Raw genomic sequence first — 18,366 nt, forward strand, 5'->3', positions numbered from 1 at the left:
CGCAGGTGTAGGTGGGCCGTGGCAGGCTCCTGTTTGCCGGAGGCTGGGGGTGCTGGGCTCTCCAGCAGCCTGGCCTCCTCTGCACTGAGACCTGCACAGGGAGCTGGTCCCCACAGCAGCAGCATCTCTGCCCCGAGGGTTCCTTGCGCTGGTCCCAGCCCGCCCTGGCACCTCTGAGTCGTTCCAGCAGGTCCCTGTCCCTTCCTCTGAGGGGTCTGCCCTGCCCAGCGCCGCCCACCCAGGGTCCCCAGCAACCTTCTGCAGCTGGCCCCACCAGTTGGCCTTGGATCTTGGGGGGCTCTGGCCCCCTGGGACATACACTCTGTTAGCCAGAAGGGATGAAGACAGAGAAGTAGCCACTGGCCTGGAAGGCTCACCCAGGCATGGGCACCCCAGCTGGGCACGGGGAAGTGTGGCTTGTCTGCTGCGGCCACCAGCCACGCAGACTGTGGCCCCTCACAGCTGGTCCTTCCCCACCAGGCCCAGCAGGAGGGGCAGGGGAGGGCAGAGGGCCCAGGCTGGGGTGGCCGGGACAGGCAGTACCCTGTCTTGCTCCAGAACTCAAGCCTTGAGCTGATGCTTGAAAGATCTTCCTGCAGAAAACGGGCCCCAGGGGAGTCTCCCTTGGGGACCCCACGACTGTCCCAAGAGCCACCGGCTAGCGTGAGCGGCTTCCCACCCAGCTTCCGGGCGCCTTCGCTGTGCTGAGGGAGGGGACACCCCAGGGAAGCCGGGTTCTGGCCAGGGCGGGCGTAGACAAGCAACCCAGCAGCAGAGCTCAGAGCGGGAAACGCCCAGGTGTCAAGTGGGGGCACTTGCCCAAGTGGGGCGCCCTGCGCCTGACCCCAGCGGGCCCCTTGGCCACGGCAGGCCACCTTCAGCCCTGGAGGCCACAGTTAGACGTTCCCAGCCCAGTGCGTCCAACGTGAGGCTGTGGGGTGCCGCCACCCCAAGAGGCTCCTGCTCCAGGGGGAACACGTCCCGGATCCCACGAGCTCAGGTAACGTGAAGAGTGTGTGTCTGAAGGCTCTGACAAGGCCCAAGCGGTCTCCTGCTCGGGTCCCCGTCCCCGGCGCCCAGGGCCACCCTGCCTGTCCCCCTGCAGCCCTGCTCCTGTGAGGCCACGGGCTGAGTCCCACTGGCCTGGTTTCTGTGGGGACACGTGTGGAGCAGGCCTCCTTGATCCAGCGCGGCCCCTGGGAGGCGTGACAAAGGCAGGGGCCCGTTGTGTGTCGTATGGGGGAAGCGGTTAAACCACGCAGCTGTCCCTCTTTAATTGGCTGCCGTTAAATGTTTTATAGGGCCTCGTTTTGGTAAACAGAAGTCTGTAAATTCCTCCTTCCCAGACTCCGTGTCCTAGGGGCGGACTCCCATGACCCCTGCAGAGGTCCTGGCCCCCCGCCCACCAAGGTGGGGGCAGCAGGCATTCAGCCGGCTGAGGGGTGCGTTACTTTCTGCCGTCCCCCTGTGGGGGTGGTGTGGGGACAAGGCCCTGCATGTCCCTCTCCTCGGACCCTGAGCTGGCGACCGTCCACCAGGGGCCTGTCCGCCACCTCCCGCCTGCAGAGGCCCCGCCCTCTGAGACCCTAGAAGGGGGATTAGGGCTGGGGGGAGGAAGCGGGGGACAGATGGGGAGGATGGAGGAAGAAACGGGGGGTGCGAGCCAGGGGCTGGCTGGATGGGGAGCGAGGAGAGGCCCGGATGGGCGGGGTGAGCGGACAGGGAGGAGCCAGGGAGAAGCCCTCCCCGCCAGCCACAGAACGGCCCTTTCCCCCTCAGCAAGACCTCACTCCCTGAATCGAGAAAGAAAATGAAAAATGGTTTTTATGAATCAGAACAGCTGTTCTGAGACCAGAAACCAGAAGCCAGGGCTGCCAGCGCCTTGAAGGGGCCGTCAGACAATGGGGCGGGGCTCAGGGAGCGGGAGGCACAGGGCATGGCGAAGGACACGGACAGGGCGGCTACGACACATGCGGTCTGGGGCGAGGCTGGACACCTGGGCTCCAGGGCCAGAGGGCCTGACCTTGTGTGGCACGGTCCCGGGCCCCTTTCCACGGCCCCACAGCCCTTGAGGTTGGGGCTGCTGTCACCACCCTCATTGCCAGGTGGCACCTACAGCAAAGCACCTGTCCTGGCGGGGAGCCAGGCCCCAGGCCTGCTGTCCCCTCCCTCCCCCCATGCCCAGGAGTCCTGGAGGTCCCTGGCCTCCAGGGGACCTGGGAGGCCCTGGGCCTGAGTGGATATCTCTCTGAGGACACCCCCCATCCTGGCCCCACTGCTGAGTTGCCAGGAGGCTCGACCCAACCCCGTGACCTAAGTGGCAACGGGTCAAAGGGTCAACGCCCGATGGGGTGTGATGAAGCGGGCCTAGCACCCCTGACCCACGTGGCTGGGCAGGGGCAGTGCACGAGATCCCAACAGGCAAGGTGACCACAGCATGGGCCCCTCCCAGCACCCCTGGGCCTCAGCTGCCTAAGCCCAGGAAGTTCGGGGGTTCTGGGGGGACGTGGGCCAGTGGGCAGGAAGGAAGGAGACAGCGGGCAGCTCGCCCTGCCAGGGGCCCTCCAGAGGACAGGGTCTGAAGGACACAGGGGACATAAATGAGAGGGTATGGGCTCCTCCTGCCACCCCGCCCCCCCGGAAGGGTGCCTGGGAAGAAGACTCAAGGCCTGCTGGGAGCCGCCCAGCCGGAGAGGAAGGAGGGGCGCCCGCACCCCACGCTGCCCTGCTGGCCCGAGGCGTCACAGCCCACAGCAGAGCAGCAGGGCACCTCGTTTCCCCGGCCAATGCTGCAGCATTTCCCCAGAGGCCCGCCGCGTCCAGGAGCCCTGGCAGGGTCAAGGGACCCCCCACCGCAGGGTTGCCTGGGAGCCCCCCACCCCGGGGCCCTGTCCTGCTCACTGCCCCTGCTCCCACACCACGAGGACAAGGCCGTCTGCAGCAGGAGCCCGAACAAGAGGCACTGGCCCCGCACCCCGAGGATGACACCCACACAGATCCTGAGGATCACACCGCTAGACAGTCCTGGCATCAGGCCCTCCCCCGACACGCCTGGCTGAGCCCCCGGCGGCTGGGGCCAGAATCTGTGCTTTTACGGGGCGGGCTCCCCGGAACCCAGGGCGGACTGCCCGCTGCCCGCCTGCCCAGGCCGCGGTCCCAGCTCCTCGGCAGTGGAGAGAGCGCCTCGGGGTGGGGCCCCCAGCCGTCTCCTGCCAGCCGCGACACCCACTGTCTCCCACAAGCCGCCCCATCGCCCAGCGTCCATGCCTCTCAGTGTGGTGCCACCGCCTCCCCAGCGACGGTGACGACCCGAGGGCTGGACTGGGACCACAGGCAGCCCGACGCGCCGGGGCCAGGGGCGTCTGCCCAGCCGCAGGAGGGCACGGGCCACCCCGCTCGCGCATCGGAGGGCGTGCTTGCCACAGCCCCCTCCCCACGTCCTCCCTGCCCCGGCCCCCCGCCCCCCACTTCAGCCACGGCCCTTCCCTCGGCACTCAGAGCCCTGGGCCTCCGGGCTGTGCTTCCAAAGCAGCTCCCAGGGCAGCACGCAGGCTGTGCTGGGGACAGCCGGTGACACACCTCCTCAGGGCTGGAGTGGGCTGGGGAGACCCGGTCCCCTAGGGGTGCCCACACCTCAGCCTTCCGCAGGTGGGGCCGGGCCTCATCGTCACGTTGATTCCTGTCTCTGTCTCATCACAGTCGGCCCCACGCACACACATGGCCCCGGCCGCCAAGGTGTGGGACCGGCATTCTGTCCCCAGGCCTAGAGGAGCGGCGGAGAGCGGGGGAAGGTGCCAGGCTCCCGTGGGTGCTGCCGGAACAGGAGCAGCGGGCAGCCTGCCCGGGATCCAGGGGGCCCGCGGGCAGTCCCAGGCTCCTGGCAAGTCCTACAGGGAGGAGCGAGGCCCAGGCCCCCAGAGCGACATACAGGGCCGGGCAGAAGTCCCTCGAGGGAGTCGGGGCCTGAGGACTGAGGAGGGCTGGGGAAAAGACGGCACCTCAGAGCTCGGGGCCGGGAGCAAGCTGGCGTGACCCCCAAAATCTTCGCCGGCATCCTACACTGCACCTCCAACTCCCAGGGGCTGACACCCGCCCCACCCTGCCCAGACCTCCTGCCCCTGGAGCTCCAAGCTCCAAGGCGTCCTGGACGCATGCAGGGCATCGTGCCTGGGGGTACCTGGGGGCTTGGGGCCATGAGAACCGGAGCCCACGGACAGGCAAAGCCTTTGGCCCGGCAGTGACACGGGCCTCTCCCGCCCAGTCAGACCGCGAGCTGCCCACATACGCGGCCTCGCGGCAAACGCCAGCCCGAGAAAGCGCAGGCCCTGCCCTGCAGAGGACAGCTGGGGACGCGTGAGGACAGAGGGCAAGGGCTCCAGGCGCCTCCACCAGGTGCTCGTGGTGCGGCCCGGACAGTGCTCGGCTTGCGTGGCCTGCTCCAGCCACCAGGTGCCATTTGCATGTGGGGAAACGGCTCAGGGGCCGAGTATGTCCAGCCGCCCAGCTGGACGCACGGACTCGAGGCTAATGCTCCTTTCGGGCTGTGAAGATGCCCCTTGCCAGGGGCCCGGGGCCTTGTCTGGCACAGTCCTGAGGCCCGCGGCTGCCTGGCTGCAGGCAGGGGCTGCCCTGCCCTGCCCTGGGACCAGCCAGAGCTGGGGAAGCGGGGCGCCTGCTCCCAGTCCAGAGAGAGCTGAGGGAGGCGTGGCTCAGAGGGCAGAGGTGCCCACCCCGAGGCAGCAGGGTGCGGGGAGCTGGGAGGACTGCCTTCCGGTCGGATTCTGCATTCAAATCTCACCACGCCTGCCAAAGCCTCGGTCTCTTCACCCATAAAATGGGTGACAACGGCCCCCATAACACGGTGTTGCTGAGAAGCATAAACAGGGCGAGGCCACCCCGGGGCCAGGAACTGGATACAGCACTGTTACCCTGAGTGCCACAGGTGTGCCACCTGGCCTGCCCTGGAGCCACGGACTGGGCCCGAGGCCCCCGTCCTGGGGCAGCTGCTGCGGCCGGCACCAGGCCTGGAGGGGGGACTGGCTGCGTGCTCTCCGCTGGGCACTGGCCCCACGGCGGTCAGGACCGGCCTCCGCCCTCAGCCGTGGTGGACGGTGCAGGCACGTGGTGGGCCGGGGCCCGCCGGCCGGAGGAGAGCAGGCGGCTGGCACCCTGGTGGGGGACGGCCCTCCCTGGGGCCGTGGTGAGGCCGCCTGGAGGGGCCTGTCTGGCAGGACAGCCCTGGGCCCCTGCTGGGATCTGAGGAACCTGGGCCTCTCCATGCCGTCCTCAGATCTCAGAGCAGCTGGATGTCCCCACCGGCCCAGCCTCCCCCCGCCACGGCAGGGGACAGGTGGGCAGCAAGAGGGGTGGCACGCGGGCGAGGAGATGTCACTGGCCTGAAGAGCACTGGGGGTGACAGTGGGTGGTCCCGTGGGGGCAGATTCAGGGGCCATTTCAGCCACCAGAGACGGGTCGGCAGAGCGGAGGAGTGACAGAGTCTGGGGACAGGGACCCGCACTCCCAAGAGGGGCGGACGGCTGGAGAGCTCCTCGGACGGTTCTGGAAGACAGAGTGCAGGAGCCAGGTCCTCGGAGGCCACACGGGGGTGTTGGACACTAGGTGGGACTCCCGCCCTGCTCAAGAGGTGCTCCTGCCTCCCGCGGGTCCCCAGAAGCCCTGGCCAGCCCTGAGGTCTCCACAGGGACAGACGGGCAGCTGGCGGCACCTGAGGAAGCCGGGGAGCTGGGGACAGCAGGGGTGCCGATGGCTTTTTGGTGCAGCCCCCGTCCCCACTGGAGCCTAGCCCAGCCTGACGGAGTGGCCGCTAGAGTGGGTGTGGCGCCCAGAAAGGCCAGCCACGCCTAGGGCCCACGTGTGCCTGTGGCCACCCAAGGCTGCCCCTCCAGGTGGCACAAGGGACCAGAGTTGTCCAGGCTGTGTAGCACAGCAGCTCCGGCCCCCCCTCCCCAGCTGAGCCCCCAGGCACAGAAACCCCTTTCATCAGGCCTGTGGGTGGTCCCAGCCAGGCAGCTGGGGGGTGGGGTGGGGAGGGAGGGGCCGGGCTCACTGACAATAGGACCAGCTGTGCTGGCCCCCGCCTCCACCTCCCCCTGACTCACAGGGGCAGGCTGGCTGGACACCGGCTCACCCCTACCGGGGGCCAGTTCCACTGCCCACCCCCACCTGAAGTCCCAGAGGGCAATGTCCAGGCTCCGGCAGGATCCCTCACTTGGGTGAGCCCCGGGGGCCAGGAGGCGGAGGCCTGGACGCAGGGGCTCTGCTCAGGGCCAGATGTTCTGGCAGCCTCTCCAGCTGCCCCCCGGGGGAGCAGGAAGCCCCAGCCCCAGCTCTGGCAGCTGCCCCCACATGGCATGCTGGGTCCGCCAGTGGAGAGGTGGGGGCCTGCCTGGGGGGGAGACCAAGGCCCATTCCCCACATCTGGCCCCCACCTGCTGCCCCGTCCTGGCCTCCCGCCCCTTCAGAGGCCCAGCCCTGGCCAGGCTTTGCGGGCACCTGCTCTTGGGGCTGCTGCGGATGAACCAGGGTCTGAGCCAGACTCCAGCAGCCCGCCCAGGCAGCCCACCGCGCCTGCGGACTGCCGCGCTCCGGTCGTGTCCTGTGCCCCCCTTCCCTCCGATACACACGGCAGAGAAGCAGGCCCCAGCTCGCGGGGAGCCAGCTGGCACCCAGTCAAACTAGCAGCCAGGCACGCTGCCAGGGCAGCCAGCCAGCCGGCACCGCCACCCGATCACCCCGCCCGCCCGCTGGCCTTTATGCTCCAAGCTCACAGCGAGGCAGCCGGCACCACGTGGCCTGTCGGGGAGCGAGGCTGCAGCACGCAGACGGCAGGGCGGAGGGCAGGGGAACCCCCGAGGAAGGGGATCCCGGGGCGGGGCAGCTGAACTGAAGGCAGGAGGGCGGCTGGGAGGGGCCCCCTGCGGCACAGCTGGCCCAGTCCGCGCCCCAGGGCAGACACACGCGCTGCCCTCAGGTGGGGCCCGGCAGGTTGGGGGGTGCTCCTCCCACTCATCTTCAGCTCCCTGTTCTGGAGCTTGGGTGGGCGGCGGAGGCCACATCCTGCTTCCCTTCGTCCCGGGTCCCTCTGTGCTCTCCCTCACTGGGCTGTGGCATGTCCCCCCAGGAAGCCCGGTGGTATACCGGGGCTGACAGACAGGTGACCGCTAGCCCTTGGGGTGGAGCCTCCTCCTGCTCAGGCTGCGTCTCAGGGATGCAGGACAGGGCACAGGCCATGATGCCACCACCCCCCCCACCGGCCTCCCACGCAGCCAGGTGGACTCCCTGGGGTGCCCGCTGAGGGCGGTGGGGTGCCCCAAGGCTGCAAGCCACTCTGGGAAGGCAGCCGTTGACTCAGGGGAAGTGAGTGGCCTGAGGCCGTTGAGCGTGGTGTCACAAGCCACCTCCCATCCTACCCTCCCAGCAGCCCCCAGAGGGGCAGGATGGGGGCACCTTCTTCCAGGGCCCCAGGGCAGGTGGCACTGGCCACAAACCGCCGTCCTCACCAGCAAGGTCCCCAGGGGTGGGACAGAGCTGCTACCAAGACTCCCACCGGGGCCCACCGCTGCACAGAGGGGAAACCAAGTCAGCAGTCTGCTGTGCCTGCACCTGCGGCCAGGCTGGGCAGGGAGCGGCCGTTATTTCAGTTGAGGTGGTCACACATGGCTGCTGCAGGCCCCGCCACGCCAGCCCCCCGCCCTCCTCCCTCCCGCAGACATCCTGGGAGCCAGATGCTCCTGCCACAGCCAGGAGTGTCACAGCAGACACCGAAGGCAGAAGGGCTGGACGGGCAGGGGACGAGTGGTGCCCGGAGCGCGTGGGGCCGTCCCATGGCCAGCGCGGGAAGCCCTGCAGCAGTGCCCGGCAGTCTGCACTCGGTCTCCCCCCGGGGAGGCCGCTGGGGGTGCAGGCTCGGCAGCGGCACGTGGAGGTGAGCCTGGGCCAGGCCCTCGCCGGCCGCCTCCCCTCCACTGGGGAAGACAGCGGCTGCTCGTCGCCTGGCCGACATGTGCACTCTGCTCGGCGCTTAAAGCCCAGATTATTTTAACAACTGTCCCTCACTCGTCACCTGTCCTGTTTGGAAAACAGCCCCTTTCTTGTTGTACAAAGAGAGGTTTCTCTCGCGCTCCGGCAGCGCCGGGCGCGGTGTGTGGGTCCACGCACTCTGCAAACACATTGCCCGCCCCTCGGCAGTCACTGAGTTACGGCGGCGCCGGTGCCAGGAGCGGAGAGCCCTCTGTGCCCGGTGCCAACTGCAATTACCTCCTGCGAGCCAGGCGCCTGCTTTAACCCTTCCCACGCCCTGAGCGATGGGCGGCCGAGAGGGACCAGCAACCGCAGGCTGTGGACGCTGGGGCCCAGCGCTGCCGTCCACGTCACCGTGCCAAGAGACTGAGCAGATAGTGGGGAGCTGGGGGGTGCCCTGCCCTGGGAAAGCTGAGGGGCCCCCAGAGTCCTTGAAAGGCCTCCAGGAGTTCTCCTGCCAGCCTCGCAGCTTGAGAGGGACGCTCACTCATGAGGCACCTACTGTGTGCATGGGGGCCCGCCTCTCCGGGAGGAGGCAGAGGCCTGGGAGGGACCCTGTTCTAGGCCAGGCCCCCAGGGTGGCAGCCTGAGTATGTTGACAGCTCCCTCCTCCCCGCCCCTCCCTCCCAGCTGGCACATCTGGAGCCCATGCCTCCCCAAGTCTGGGGGGCGGCTGCAGCCAGTGTGGAGGGTGCAGCCCCGCCCGGCGCCACAGCCCCGGCCCCACCCCCTCTCTCCCTCTCTCCCTCTGCCCATCTGTGGTGCACATCTGGCCAGGACCGCTGCTGGGCGGGGCGGGGCCCGGGCGGGGCCCACCCGTTTCCAACCAATTACCACCTCTCCCACGGGGGCTCCCTGGCCGGGAGACGGCCCCTCGCCAGAGCACTTGGCGGGGTCTCCCGGGCCACGGCAGGGGAGCCCTCCACCCCGTCACTGGCCCTGGGCACCAGTCAGCGGCTCTGGCCGCGGGGGCTGCCCGGAGCCCAGGCCCCGACTTACCTTCGTGGGAGTGGGAGAACCAGAGCTGGGAGGTGGCGGGGTGGGAGCCGCGGTAGGCCTGCTCCGAGGGGGAGGGGGCGGGGCCGCCGGGGTGTGCCGAGGCCGCCGAGCCCAGGCCTCCGGAGAGGAAACTGCCCATGAAGGAAGCCGGGGAGCTCCCCATCAGGCGGCTGCTGGCTGTGGACACAGGGGCGAGAGTCAGTCTGGGCAGGCACGGCACCCCCACCACGGAGCCCTTCGGGGGGACCCTCAGGCCCCGAGCTCCCCGAGCTCCCCAAGCTTCCGTCCTCGGGCACCCAAGACGCCAAGGCGCGAGCAGCTGCCCACTCGGATGCCTGACAGCCATGCTCAGGGTCCGGAGGCCTGGGGTCCGGAGGCCTGGCGCCCGCGTCACTACAAAGCCCTCGGGAATGGCACTCTGCCGCTTTGCGGCACGCACCCCACCCTACCCCCACAACCAGGTGCCAGGTGCTGTTCAGGGCCTGGGGGGCACACTGCTTCACGCACTGCCCTTCTCTCCAGGGGCAGGGCCCCTGACCCCACCGGACACACAGGACAGACCTGCCAAAGTGCTGTCTGTGCCCACAGCTCCCGGAAGGGTCATGGGTCAGCAGGGTCCTGCCAGAGGCTGCACCCCAGCCCTGCTGGCCCCGCAGTTCTGGGCTCTCCCCACAGCGGGGTCTTCAGCCTTCTCCCCAAGCCCGGTTAGCTGACTCATCGGACTAGGGGTTCCATCCCAAGGGAACAAGAGGAGAAACCGAGGCACAAGATGAGAAAGGATGGGCGGAGCCTGAGGGTGGATGCCACGGCTCTGCTTCTACATCCCCTGGGTGGCTCGGGGTCGGCCTGACCGGGCTGGCATGGAGATGCAGGTGGCCACTCGCCACCTCCCCCGCAGCGAGCCTCTGCGCCTGCCCGGCCCATACCCACCTGCGCCCTCCAGCACAGTATCCCCTCTGCCCAAGGCCAGTGGCCAAGGCCAGGCAGAGTGAGTCTGCCTGGGTTTCCATGGCAACCAGTGACTTGCACAGGAAGGATAGACATGTATGCCCAGCAGGCACAGCAGCGCCCCCCCCACCTCCGCCCGCCGCCTGGTGGGTGGTCCGGGTTGTGCGCTTGGCCCCCACCCCGGCAGGGCGCCCTAGCACCTTGTCACCTCTGACCCACAGGCAGTGAGGGACTGGGGAGCAGGGACCTGGGGGCCTGCCGCCCTGACGGACTGGGCATAGGGGCCTGTCGGGGTGTGCAGGGCTTCTGGGGACCCGGGAGGCTGCGGGCCCAGCCCAAGGTGAGTCAGGGCAGCCGCTTCCCAGCCTGGGAGGCGGGGGACTTGGCGGATTTGTGAAGCCTCATTCAGCTGCCTGGGCCCTGGGAGCTTCCCAGACACAGGGTGACTCAGCAGAGGCGGGGAGGCCGGGAGAGGGAGGGGCTGCCCCAGCCGGACCCTGGCAGCCCCCGCCCTCCATGTGCGGGTGCGAGGGCCTGGAGAAGGGTCTGTGCACGCTGGCCAGGCTGGGGTGCGAGCTGACCTCTGCAGTCACTGTCAGGCTGCAGGGAGACCCAGAGAGGACCCGGGGGCAGGGGGCAAAGGGGCGCAGGAGCCAGGGACTTCCCGGACCGCAGGGCTGAGGCTGCCATGGGCCACGGCCAGACCACAGGCACGTCCAGCCGGGGGAGGGGACGCCGGGCTGGGAAGTTTGGCCTCCTGGGCGGGCCTGGAGCAGGGTGGGAGAGGGAGGGCGGGGGGCCCCAGAGACCCTGGGGGGGCCATGCCTGTGGGATGAGTGGGGCCTCTTCCTGCCTCGCCCGGCCCACCCCAGGTCCCCCAGGCCTTCCCACCCCCGCGCCCTCCCAGGCAAGTCCTTCCACCCTGCTCCTTCAGGGACAGTGGGAAGCGGCCGGGCCCAAGAGCCGGGTCTGGATAGAGGCTTTCTCCAGCTCGGCCTGAGAACCCCGCACCTGGCCGGCTCCCACGGCACGCGGGCCAGGCCCCAGGCCTCCCGCCCCCCGCCCGGCCACAGCGCCCTCTAGTCCGTGGGTCCCTGACACCAAGGCTTCAGGGCAGCTCCCTCTGAGGGTCTTGCATGCCCCCGGCCCCCGCAGGGGCAGCAGGCGCCTCCTTAAGACCCGCCACCTGGGCCTCTGAGGACCGCCGCCTGGGGCAGGGGCAGGTGGGGAGTAGGCCCGAGGACCTGCGGGGTGTCTGATCCGACTGGAACCCTAAACTTGAATCTGGTGAGGGGGCTCGGGAAATGACACGTCCTCCCAGGAGACTGATCCTGGCCTGCTGGAGGGGCCCTGATCTGACACCACCCGGGAGGGGCGTTCCACCATACGGGGGCTGTGGGTGGGGGCGCCACAGCTCGGCCAGCCCGGGTGCTGGCTCCACAGAGCAGGGACACGCCAGTGGCAGGCTGCGCTTCCTCCTGTGGCCAGAGACCCCGAGCCTGGGGCCTGCCTCGCCTGTGCTGGCCTGTCTCCCTGCTTAGGGGCCTTCTTGGAGTGTTTCCTTGCAGCTGGCTTCTCTGAGTCCACGAGGAAAGGACCCCTCCCCAGACTGTGGGAAATGAGGGGGCGGGACGGTGCTCCAGCCCCCGGGCCTCCCTCCTAGGCTCCCCAGGGCTTGCCTTTGCCCCTGCCCACCTGGCCTGACCCAGCCACCCTGCCCCTCAGCCTCTCCCGGCCGTGTGGGTGGCCAGCAGGGCCCCAAGTGGCCCCCCATGGACCAAGCAGTCTCCTGGGGGTCTCTACTCTCCCTTCCTTCCATACTGAAACAGAACGCGCTTGTCAGGATGACATTACATCTTTACATGCTCACTACAAAACGCTCAGTGGATGAGGTGCAGGAAGCTCACCCTGAAGACTTGGTCGGGTGCCAGGTGACCTCTCCCTCCTCAACCCCCGGCCCCCATGGCACAGGCCCTGCCAGGGGCTCTCGCGCAGGTGCGCCTCGCGCCCAGCCCGCCCAGTGCGGCTCCGTGGCCCTTGCTCTGAAGGGTTCCGTCTCCCCTCTGCCGTCCCGGGCTGGAAGTTAGGAGATGGTGAGGGCCTTGCCAGGAGGCACCTCCGTGGTACGTGTCGGGAGGGGGCTGCCAACCCCTGGAGCGGCCTCTGTTCCAGCCAGCTCCTGACCCCTGGACACAGCAACCCGGCTCCCGCCGCCACCTCCACCTCTGAGGAGCTTGGTGACGGCACCATGCCCAGCCGGCAGAGCCATGGCAGACCTGGCTGCCACCTCCCCAGCCCTCCTCGCTGACCAGTAGCCAGCCCCGGACAGAGCTGAGCAGAGGCGGCCTGGGCCCTGGCCAGGGCCGGGGCTGAGTGGCCAAGTCTGGCCGGGAACTGGGCCGTAGGCCTCTTTCCCCCTGGCAAGGTCCTTGCCCATGGAGTGCTGCGGTTACCGGGCTGGGAGGGGGCAGTGGGAGCCCCAAGAAGCAGGGAAGGACGGGGGCTCTTGGGTTGGACCCTGAGCTGGGGGCTCGAGTCTTGGCACCATTAGCATAAGGGCTTTAAAGACCTCATGCTAACTTATGTCACGGCCATCCCAGGTGGGGGCCGCCATGTGGAAATGGGCCCCATGGTCCCAGGGCGGGCTTTGAAGGAGGCCTGTTCATCTGAGGCTGCCCTATGAGGTAGCCACGCCCCCGGGTCCCTGTCAGCTCTCGTCACAGGGACAGGGCACATGTTTAGGGTTATCTTGCAAAGGGACCTGAACACTGTGTGAGGTGTCGGCAGGGCCACTGAGGCGGGCCACTCTGCCCCAAGCATCTGCCCCTGGCCAGCCCAGCCAGGGTCAGCAGCCCCAGCCTCAGCCCTAGCGCTGCCTCAGCAATGCCCAGTGCCCCGCGGGGGCCTGGCCCAGGCCCCAGGCTGGCTGAGAAAACCACTCCGGAAGCCAGCCCGCCCGGGGGAGCTGGTCGACACCCCCCTCACGGCCCAGCTCCTCAGGCACAGCCCCCACCCCCGGAGGCCTGTCTGTCCCCATGCCCCAAGGCACAAACAGGCTGTACCTGGTCCCTGGCTGTGGTGGCCACTTCTCTCCTGGCTGTCCCAGCTGGATGGAGCCAGGCTGGAATGCCCTGACACCCCGAGAATCTCGAGTGACTACTGAGCCCAGCCTTTGCCCACAAGGTCACTGTGCATAGTGGTTGGCACCAAGTAGGTGGCAGAGGTGGCCCTATGTGGCCAGGCCAATCCAAGTGGGTTGGGGTCTTCCTCCGCCAACTTGTCACCAGGCTCACCTGCCTTGACAAAAATGTCTGCAGATGTTGGGCAGCCCCATGGGCTCCTGCCCAGAGCCTAAGTGCTGCCCGGGCGCTGCCTGGGTGCTTCCAGTCCTGGGCCCACTGAGACTGCCCACAGGTCTGACAGGCTGCAAGGCGCCCAGAGCTGGAGGGGCAGGCACACTGGTGGCCAGGGGCCCGCTGTGCCCGACCGCCCCTCTCCCTCCAGCCCCGGCACCCTGCCGGCCTGTCCTGGGCCAGCGCACCAGAAGCCATGTTCCACCGCGACGCCCGGCCCAGGGCAGAGGCAGCAGCAGGAGGGGCGGGGCTCTAGCGCCGGGAGGCGGGGCGGGGGCGGGGCGGGGCGGGGCGGGGCGGGGGCTGGAGCGCGAGGATGCAGCTGGCATTCAGCTAGCATCTGCTGACTGGGCGAGCCACCGTCGCACCCCTTTTCTGAACCGTGAAATGGTGTAAAAAAAAAAAAAAGGGCCTCACTGAGAGATGGCTGGCGGCCACTCCTGAGAAGCAGCCCCTTCCCAGACTCCCGCTCCCGCCGCTTCCGGAAGCCCAGCTGACGGGCTGCTGGCACGGGGCTCCCGCTCGGTGTCTGGCGGCTGCGCCCGCCGCCCGCGCCAGCTCCTACCCTCCCGCTCACACCTGCTCAGGCTCCCTGCTCCCCCGCACCGTGCCTCCCGAGTCGCCTGCACAGCCTGCCTGGGCGCAGGGGACACCTGGCTCCCCCAGGGCCATCCCTGGGTCTCCCCCAGGACACTAGGTGTGGCTGGGACACTGCAGCGACAGGTGGCCTCTGGAGCGCCCCTCTGGAGCAGAGCCAGGCCCCAGAAGGAGCTGAGCGGGAGGGGGAGGAGGCAGGATCGAGAGCCGCCATGTGGACCTGGCCCACGCCCCTCTCTCTCCAGCAGAGGGGGGCACAGAGGAGAACGTCCAGGCTGGGTGTCCATGTGTTGAAGGTGGGGAGGCCTCCTGGAGGCAGGTGGGCATCCATGTATCCGACAGTCCAGGAGGGTGGAGGAAGGGGGACAGCGAATGGGGAGGCCAAGCCCTGGTGGGACCGCCCCAACCAGGAACCCGAAGCAGCCACGACAGGGGCCCTAGAGGCGGGGCCACACTGCTGCTGGAGACCCACGGTGGGTGTGCACAGGTTCGCATGCCCCGAGATACCACGCAGGGACACTCCCCAGCGGGCTGGAGCCCAGGGCTGGCCCAGGCATGAAGGTGTCTGTGCGTGCAGGTGCGTGTGGCACAGAGGCAGTGGAGGCTGCAGATATGGGTGTGCATGCCTCCTCTGAGTGTGCACAAGGGGGTCGCTGGCTGGGTGGGCCCTCAAAGACAATTTGCCAGGGTCAAGCCTCCATCAGACTGGTGCCCTCGCTGGCCCTGACCTGGAACAAGCTCCTGGCCTGGGTTCTGTCATGGGAGGGGCAGCAGGCCAACAGTCCCGCCCGCCTCCTTCTCCAAGTGAGAGGGGCGTGGGGGTTACATCCGGGCTTACTTTCGGGGGAAGGGGAACCCTAGCTTCCAGTCCGCACCAATCTGCAGCTCCAAGGCCCCCAACTCAGAGCCCTGCTGCCCAGGCTCCCAGCCCCTGGACCTGGATGCGGCTCCGGAAGTCTCATGGATTCTGGGGGGGAGCTGGCAGGCTACGCGGCCAGGCCAGTTCCCCACAGCAGCCCGACCCCTCTGCGGTGGACGAGCCGCGGAGACTGGCACAAAGCCCTCTCCGATCGGCCAGCTCGCCGGGCAGGCTCTCGGGGCCCACAAATCGTCCAGATCCGGGCGGTCCCCTCACTCACCCGGTCTCACGGCACGAGGCCTGCTCTGCTTCGAGCCACCTCTGCTGCCCCTGCACTGGGGTCCCCGAGGTGCCACCCAATGACCCCGGATGCATCCACAGCTCCGTGGAGGTGGCTGGACGAGAAGCAGACGCTGAGACCAGCACAGGGAGAGGACACACAGAAGGAGAGGGAGGGGGGAAGGGGCCGGAGCTCGGTGTGAGCCCCCTGCCAGCCGACCCTGGGAGGCGGGGGCGGCCCAGAAGCATGAGCACATCGCATGGAAAGCCCCTCTTGGCCAGCCTGGGAGAACCTTCCAGAAGCCCCGGTTGGCCCAAGGGCAGCGTCTCTCAGGCCATAATAGGAAAACTCTGTGGTTGCTGAGCCACCAGCCCCCGAACGGGGAGGCAGTGATGACAGTGGACGGGCCCAACCACCAACAGCCCAGAAATAATAAAAGGAAAGCAAAATCGGATGTAAGTCTGGTTCTTATTAAAAGGGTAAATTTAGCCCTTGGGCTGATGGGGGGGGAGCCAATGCTCCCCACTGGGGCCGCCCTCAAGGCTCGGGGCTGAGAGTGACTCAGAGGGGCCCCGGCGGGCGGGCGGGAGGGCGGAGGGGGCTGCTCCCAGCCCTGCCCTCCTCCTTGTCACACCTGCTTGGTCACCCACCTCTCCTCCCTCTCACAGGGTCCCTGGCGGGCGGCCAGCACCTCCCCTTCCAGGACACTCCTGAGTTGGGGGGGGGCATGCGGAGGTCAGCCCCACCCCCTCCAACCTCCCCAGCTAGAGGATCACGCTGCACCGTGGAAAGAGACTGGCCTGGCCTGGACGCTGGGCACACGCTCGTGCACACACGCACGCACGAGCACACGCACGCCCAGCCCACTCGTCGCTCAAAGGGGGGGCCCGTCTGGGCAGGGCGGAGGCGCCCAGCTTGCTGTCCCACATCCCGTCCCCTGGGCCCAGGGCCCCGGGCCCCAGGTCCTCCAGCCGACACTGGACGTGCTCCTGTCTCCACTGTGGTCAAGGAGGACGAGAGGGTGGCCTGGACAGGGCCACAGGGCCACAGGGCCCCACGGCGCCAGGCAGGTCTGCTCACAGGGTGTGGTCTGGTCTGGCCACACCAGCACACGATGGACCCCCAGGGAGCCGGTTCACAGGCAGGCCCCGAGCCCATGGGCAGCGACTTTGCCCTGCTGACCAGCCCTTGCCCAGCTAGGGCGTCCTGCATGGCCGGGCACTAGACCAATGTCCAGCAAGGCTGATCTCCCTCCTCCCACCTGGTCCCACAAAAGCGACACTGGACAGAGGTCTCGTGGTGGCTGCACCGGACAGAGGCTCCAGGGCCAGCACATCAGGAGAAGCTGGGATGGGGGAGGCAGGTGCTGGCTGGGGCCACTGGCCTGTGCACCACCCCAGCCTGCGGAGTCAGCCCTCGATGCATGTGTCTGTCTATCCATCTACTTAACCATCCAGCAACACCTCCAAGGGGCTTGGAACGAACCCACCCGTTCCCTGCCACACCTGGCCCGGTGCCAGGCGTGGGGCCCAGGCTAGCCCAGGGTCCCAGGAACTCACCCCCATGGAAAAACGGGGGTGGGAGGAAGGAGGAGGAAGAGAGGAGGAAGGAAAGAGGAGGGGCAGGCTGAGTCGAGAGGCCAGAGGGACACGGGACATGGCTGCCTGACTCTAGCTCCCCTTGGAAGCCAGTACGGCCTCAGCCCGGGTCAGTGTCCAGCCACCCTCCCACCCTGACAAGGAGCCGGCTTGGGCCCGACCTCCCCTCCGCGGTTTGCCCGGGGTTGGGGGCCCTCAAAGCAGGGAGACCAGCAGGAAGGACGGAGAGAAGCCAAGGTGTCGTGCACACCGGGGACGCAGAGAGGAAGGGAAATCATGACAAACACGGAAAGGCAGTGAACGCTTTGTGGAACGCGAGCGATGACAGGCAGGGACAAGGGGTCCGAGTGACGAACACACTGCTTATTCCTCAGAGAAACCGTGCCACAGGGCCAGGGTCGGAGGACCCTGCCTGCCGAGCCCACATCCCGCCGAGAGAGCGCGGAGACTGGTCCAAGAGACACCTGAGTGGACACCTGAGTGGACACCTCGGGGGACGTCGAGGGGAGATGGACCTTGGCCTGCCCAACACCCGAGCCAACGTGCCCAGCTCGCTCCCAGCAGCTGGGGACATCGCGTGAACCAGGACCCGGACAGAGACCTCTGGAAAGCCACATTCTCAAATTTCCAACGGGCCACTCTCCACACCCCACCTCGGGCTACTGTGGCAAGACACCCCCTCCCTCTGAGGAGCGGACACGAAGCACGTCCGTGAATGGTGGTGTTTGTAGGAACTCGTGAGGTGAGGAGGTTCTGGGGCGGGGAACCATACCCCACACATTGGGGTCCCCTGGGACAGAGGAGCAGCTCCGGGGCAGCAGGAGGGGCAGCCTCCAGAATGAGGCCGGAGAGACAGCCATCCTGAGGGGGCAGTGGGGGATGGCAGGGGGAGGGGGCTCAGGGCGCCCAGAAGGAGCTTCCAACAGAGAAGACCAGTGCCCAGCCCTGAGCCCCCCAAACCCTGCTGCAGGAACGTACGGGGTTGGGGAGACGCACCCGGCAGGCCAGCCCTAGACTCTGTCTCGGAGGCTCGTGCTCCCTTGGCACTTCTGGTGTGACCATGGGGCAAGCTGGTGGCTTTGCTGAGCCTCTGCCACCTGGAGCCTACCTGCCCCAGAGGCAGGGGATGGCAGGGGACTTGGTCCTGAGCCTGAAGACTGACCCCTCGCCTGATTCACTCCCCAGGCTCCAAGCAGGTGTCATGTGCAGAAAGAACTCTGCTGCCCGAGGTGGGGTGCTCTGTGCTGGGTGGGCGGCCTCCCCAAACACAGCCTCAAGAGGCGCCAGGACCCTCCAGCCAGCTGGTCCATGTGCCAGGCCCAGGGCCAGCTCCCCACTCCCCAGGGGGACCCAGGGCCCGGCAGGGCTGCCCCGGACATGCGTCGGCTCCAGGCAGTCCCGGGGGAGTGCCCAGGTAAGCCCGGGGCACCTGCTGACCTCGCTGGGACAGGCAGCTGGCACGAGAACGCAGGAGGAAGCACTGTCCAGGGCAGACGGCAACCCCGACACCCAAGCCCCAGGCCGGGCCCCGAGTTCCGTCCAGAGGCTGAAACCCTAACCCAGCCCATTCATCAGACAAACAGCTACACGGTGTCCACAACACACAGGGTCACCGCCCTCACCCCGGCCCGGCCTGGACTCGGAGGAGGCCCCAGGCCGCCCCGGCCTCCAGCAGTGGCCCTGGGGTCTCTG

The 18,366-nt window shown here is 68.2% G+C and overlaps 1 protein-coding gene across 1 annotated transcript in view; it reads right to left on the reverse strand.

The window, feature by feature from the left end:
• BAHCC1 (BAH domain and coiled-coil containing 1) overlaps positions 1–18,366 on the reverse strand; it is a 55,163-nt gene that overhangs the window by 24,367 nt on the left and 12,430 nt on the right. The window contains 1 exon segment of the mRNA XM_039859900.1: positions 9,040–9,216. Within this exon segment, the coding sequence (XP_039715834.1) occupies positions 9,040–9,216 (177 nt within the window).

This window comes from Pteropus medius, unplaced genomic scaffold, assembly GCF_902729225.1.
Source record: "Pteropus medius unplaced genomic scaffold, Ma_sr-lr_union100, whole genome shotgun sequence".
Classification (NCBI taxonomy): domain Eukaryota; kingdom Metazoa; phylum Chordata; class Mammalia; order Chiroptera; family Pteropodidae; genus Pteropus; species Pteropus medius.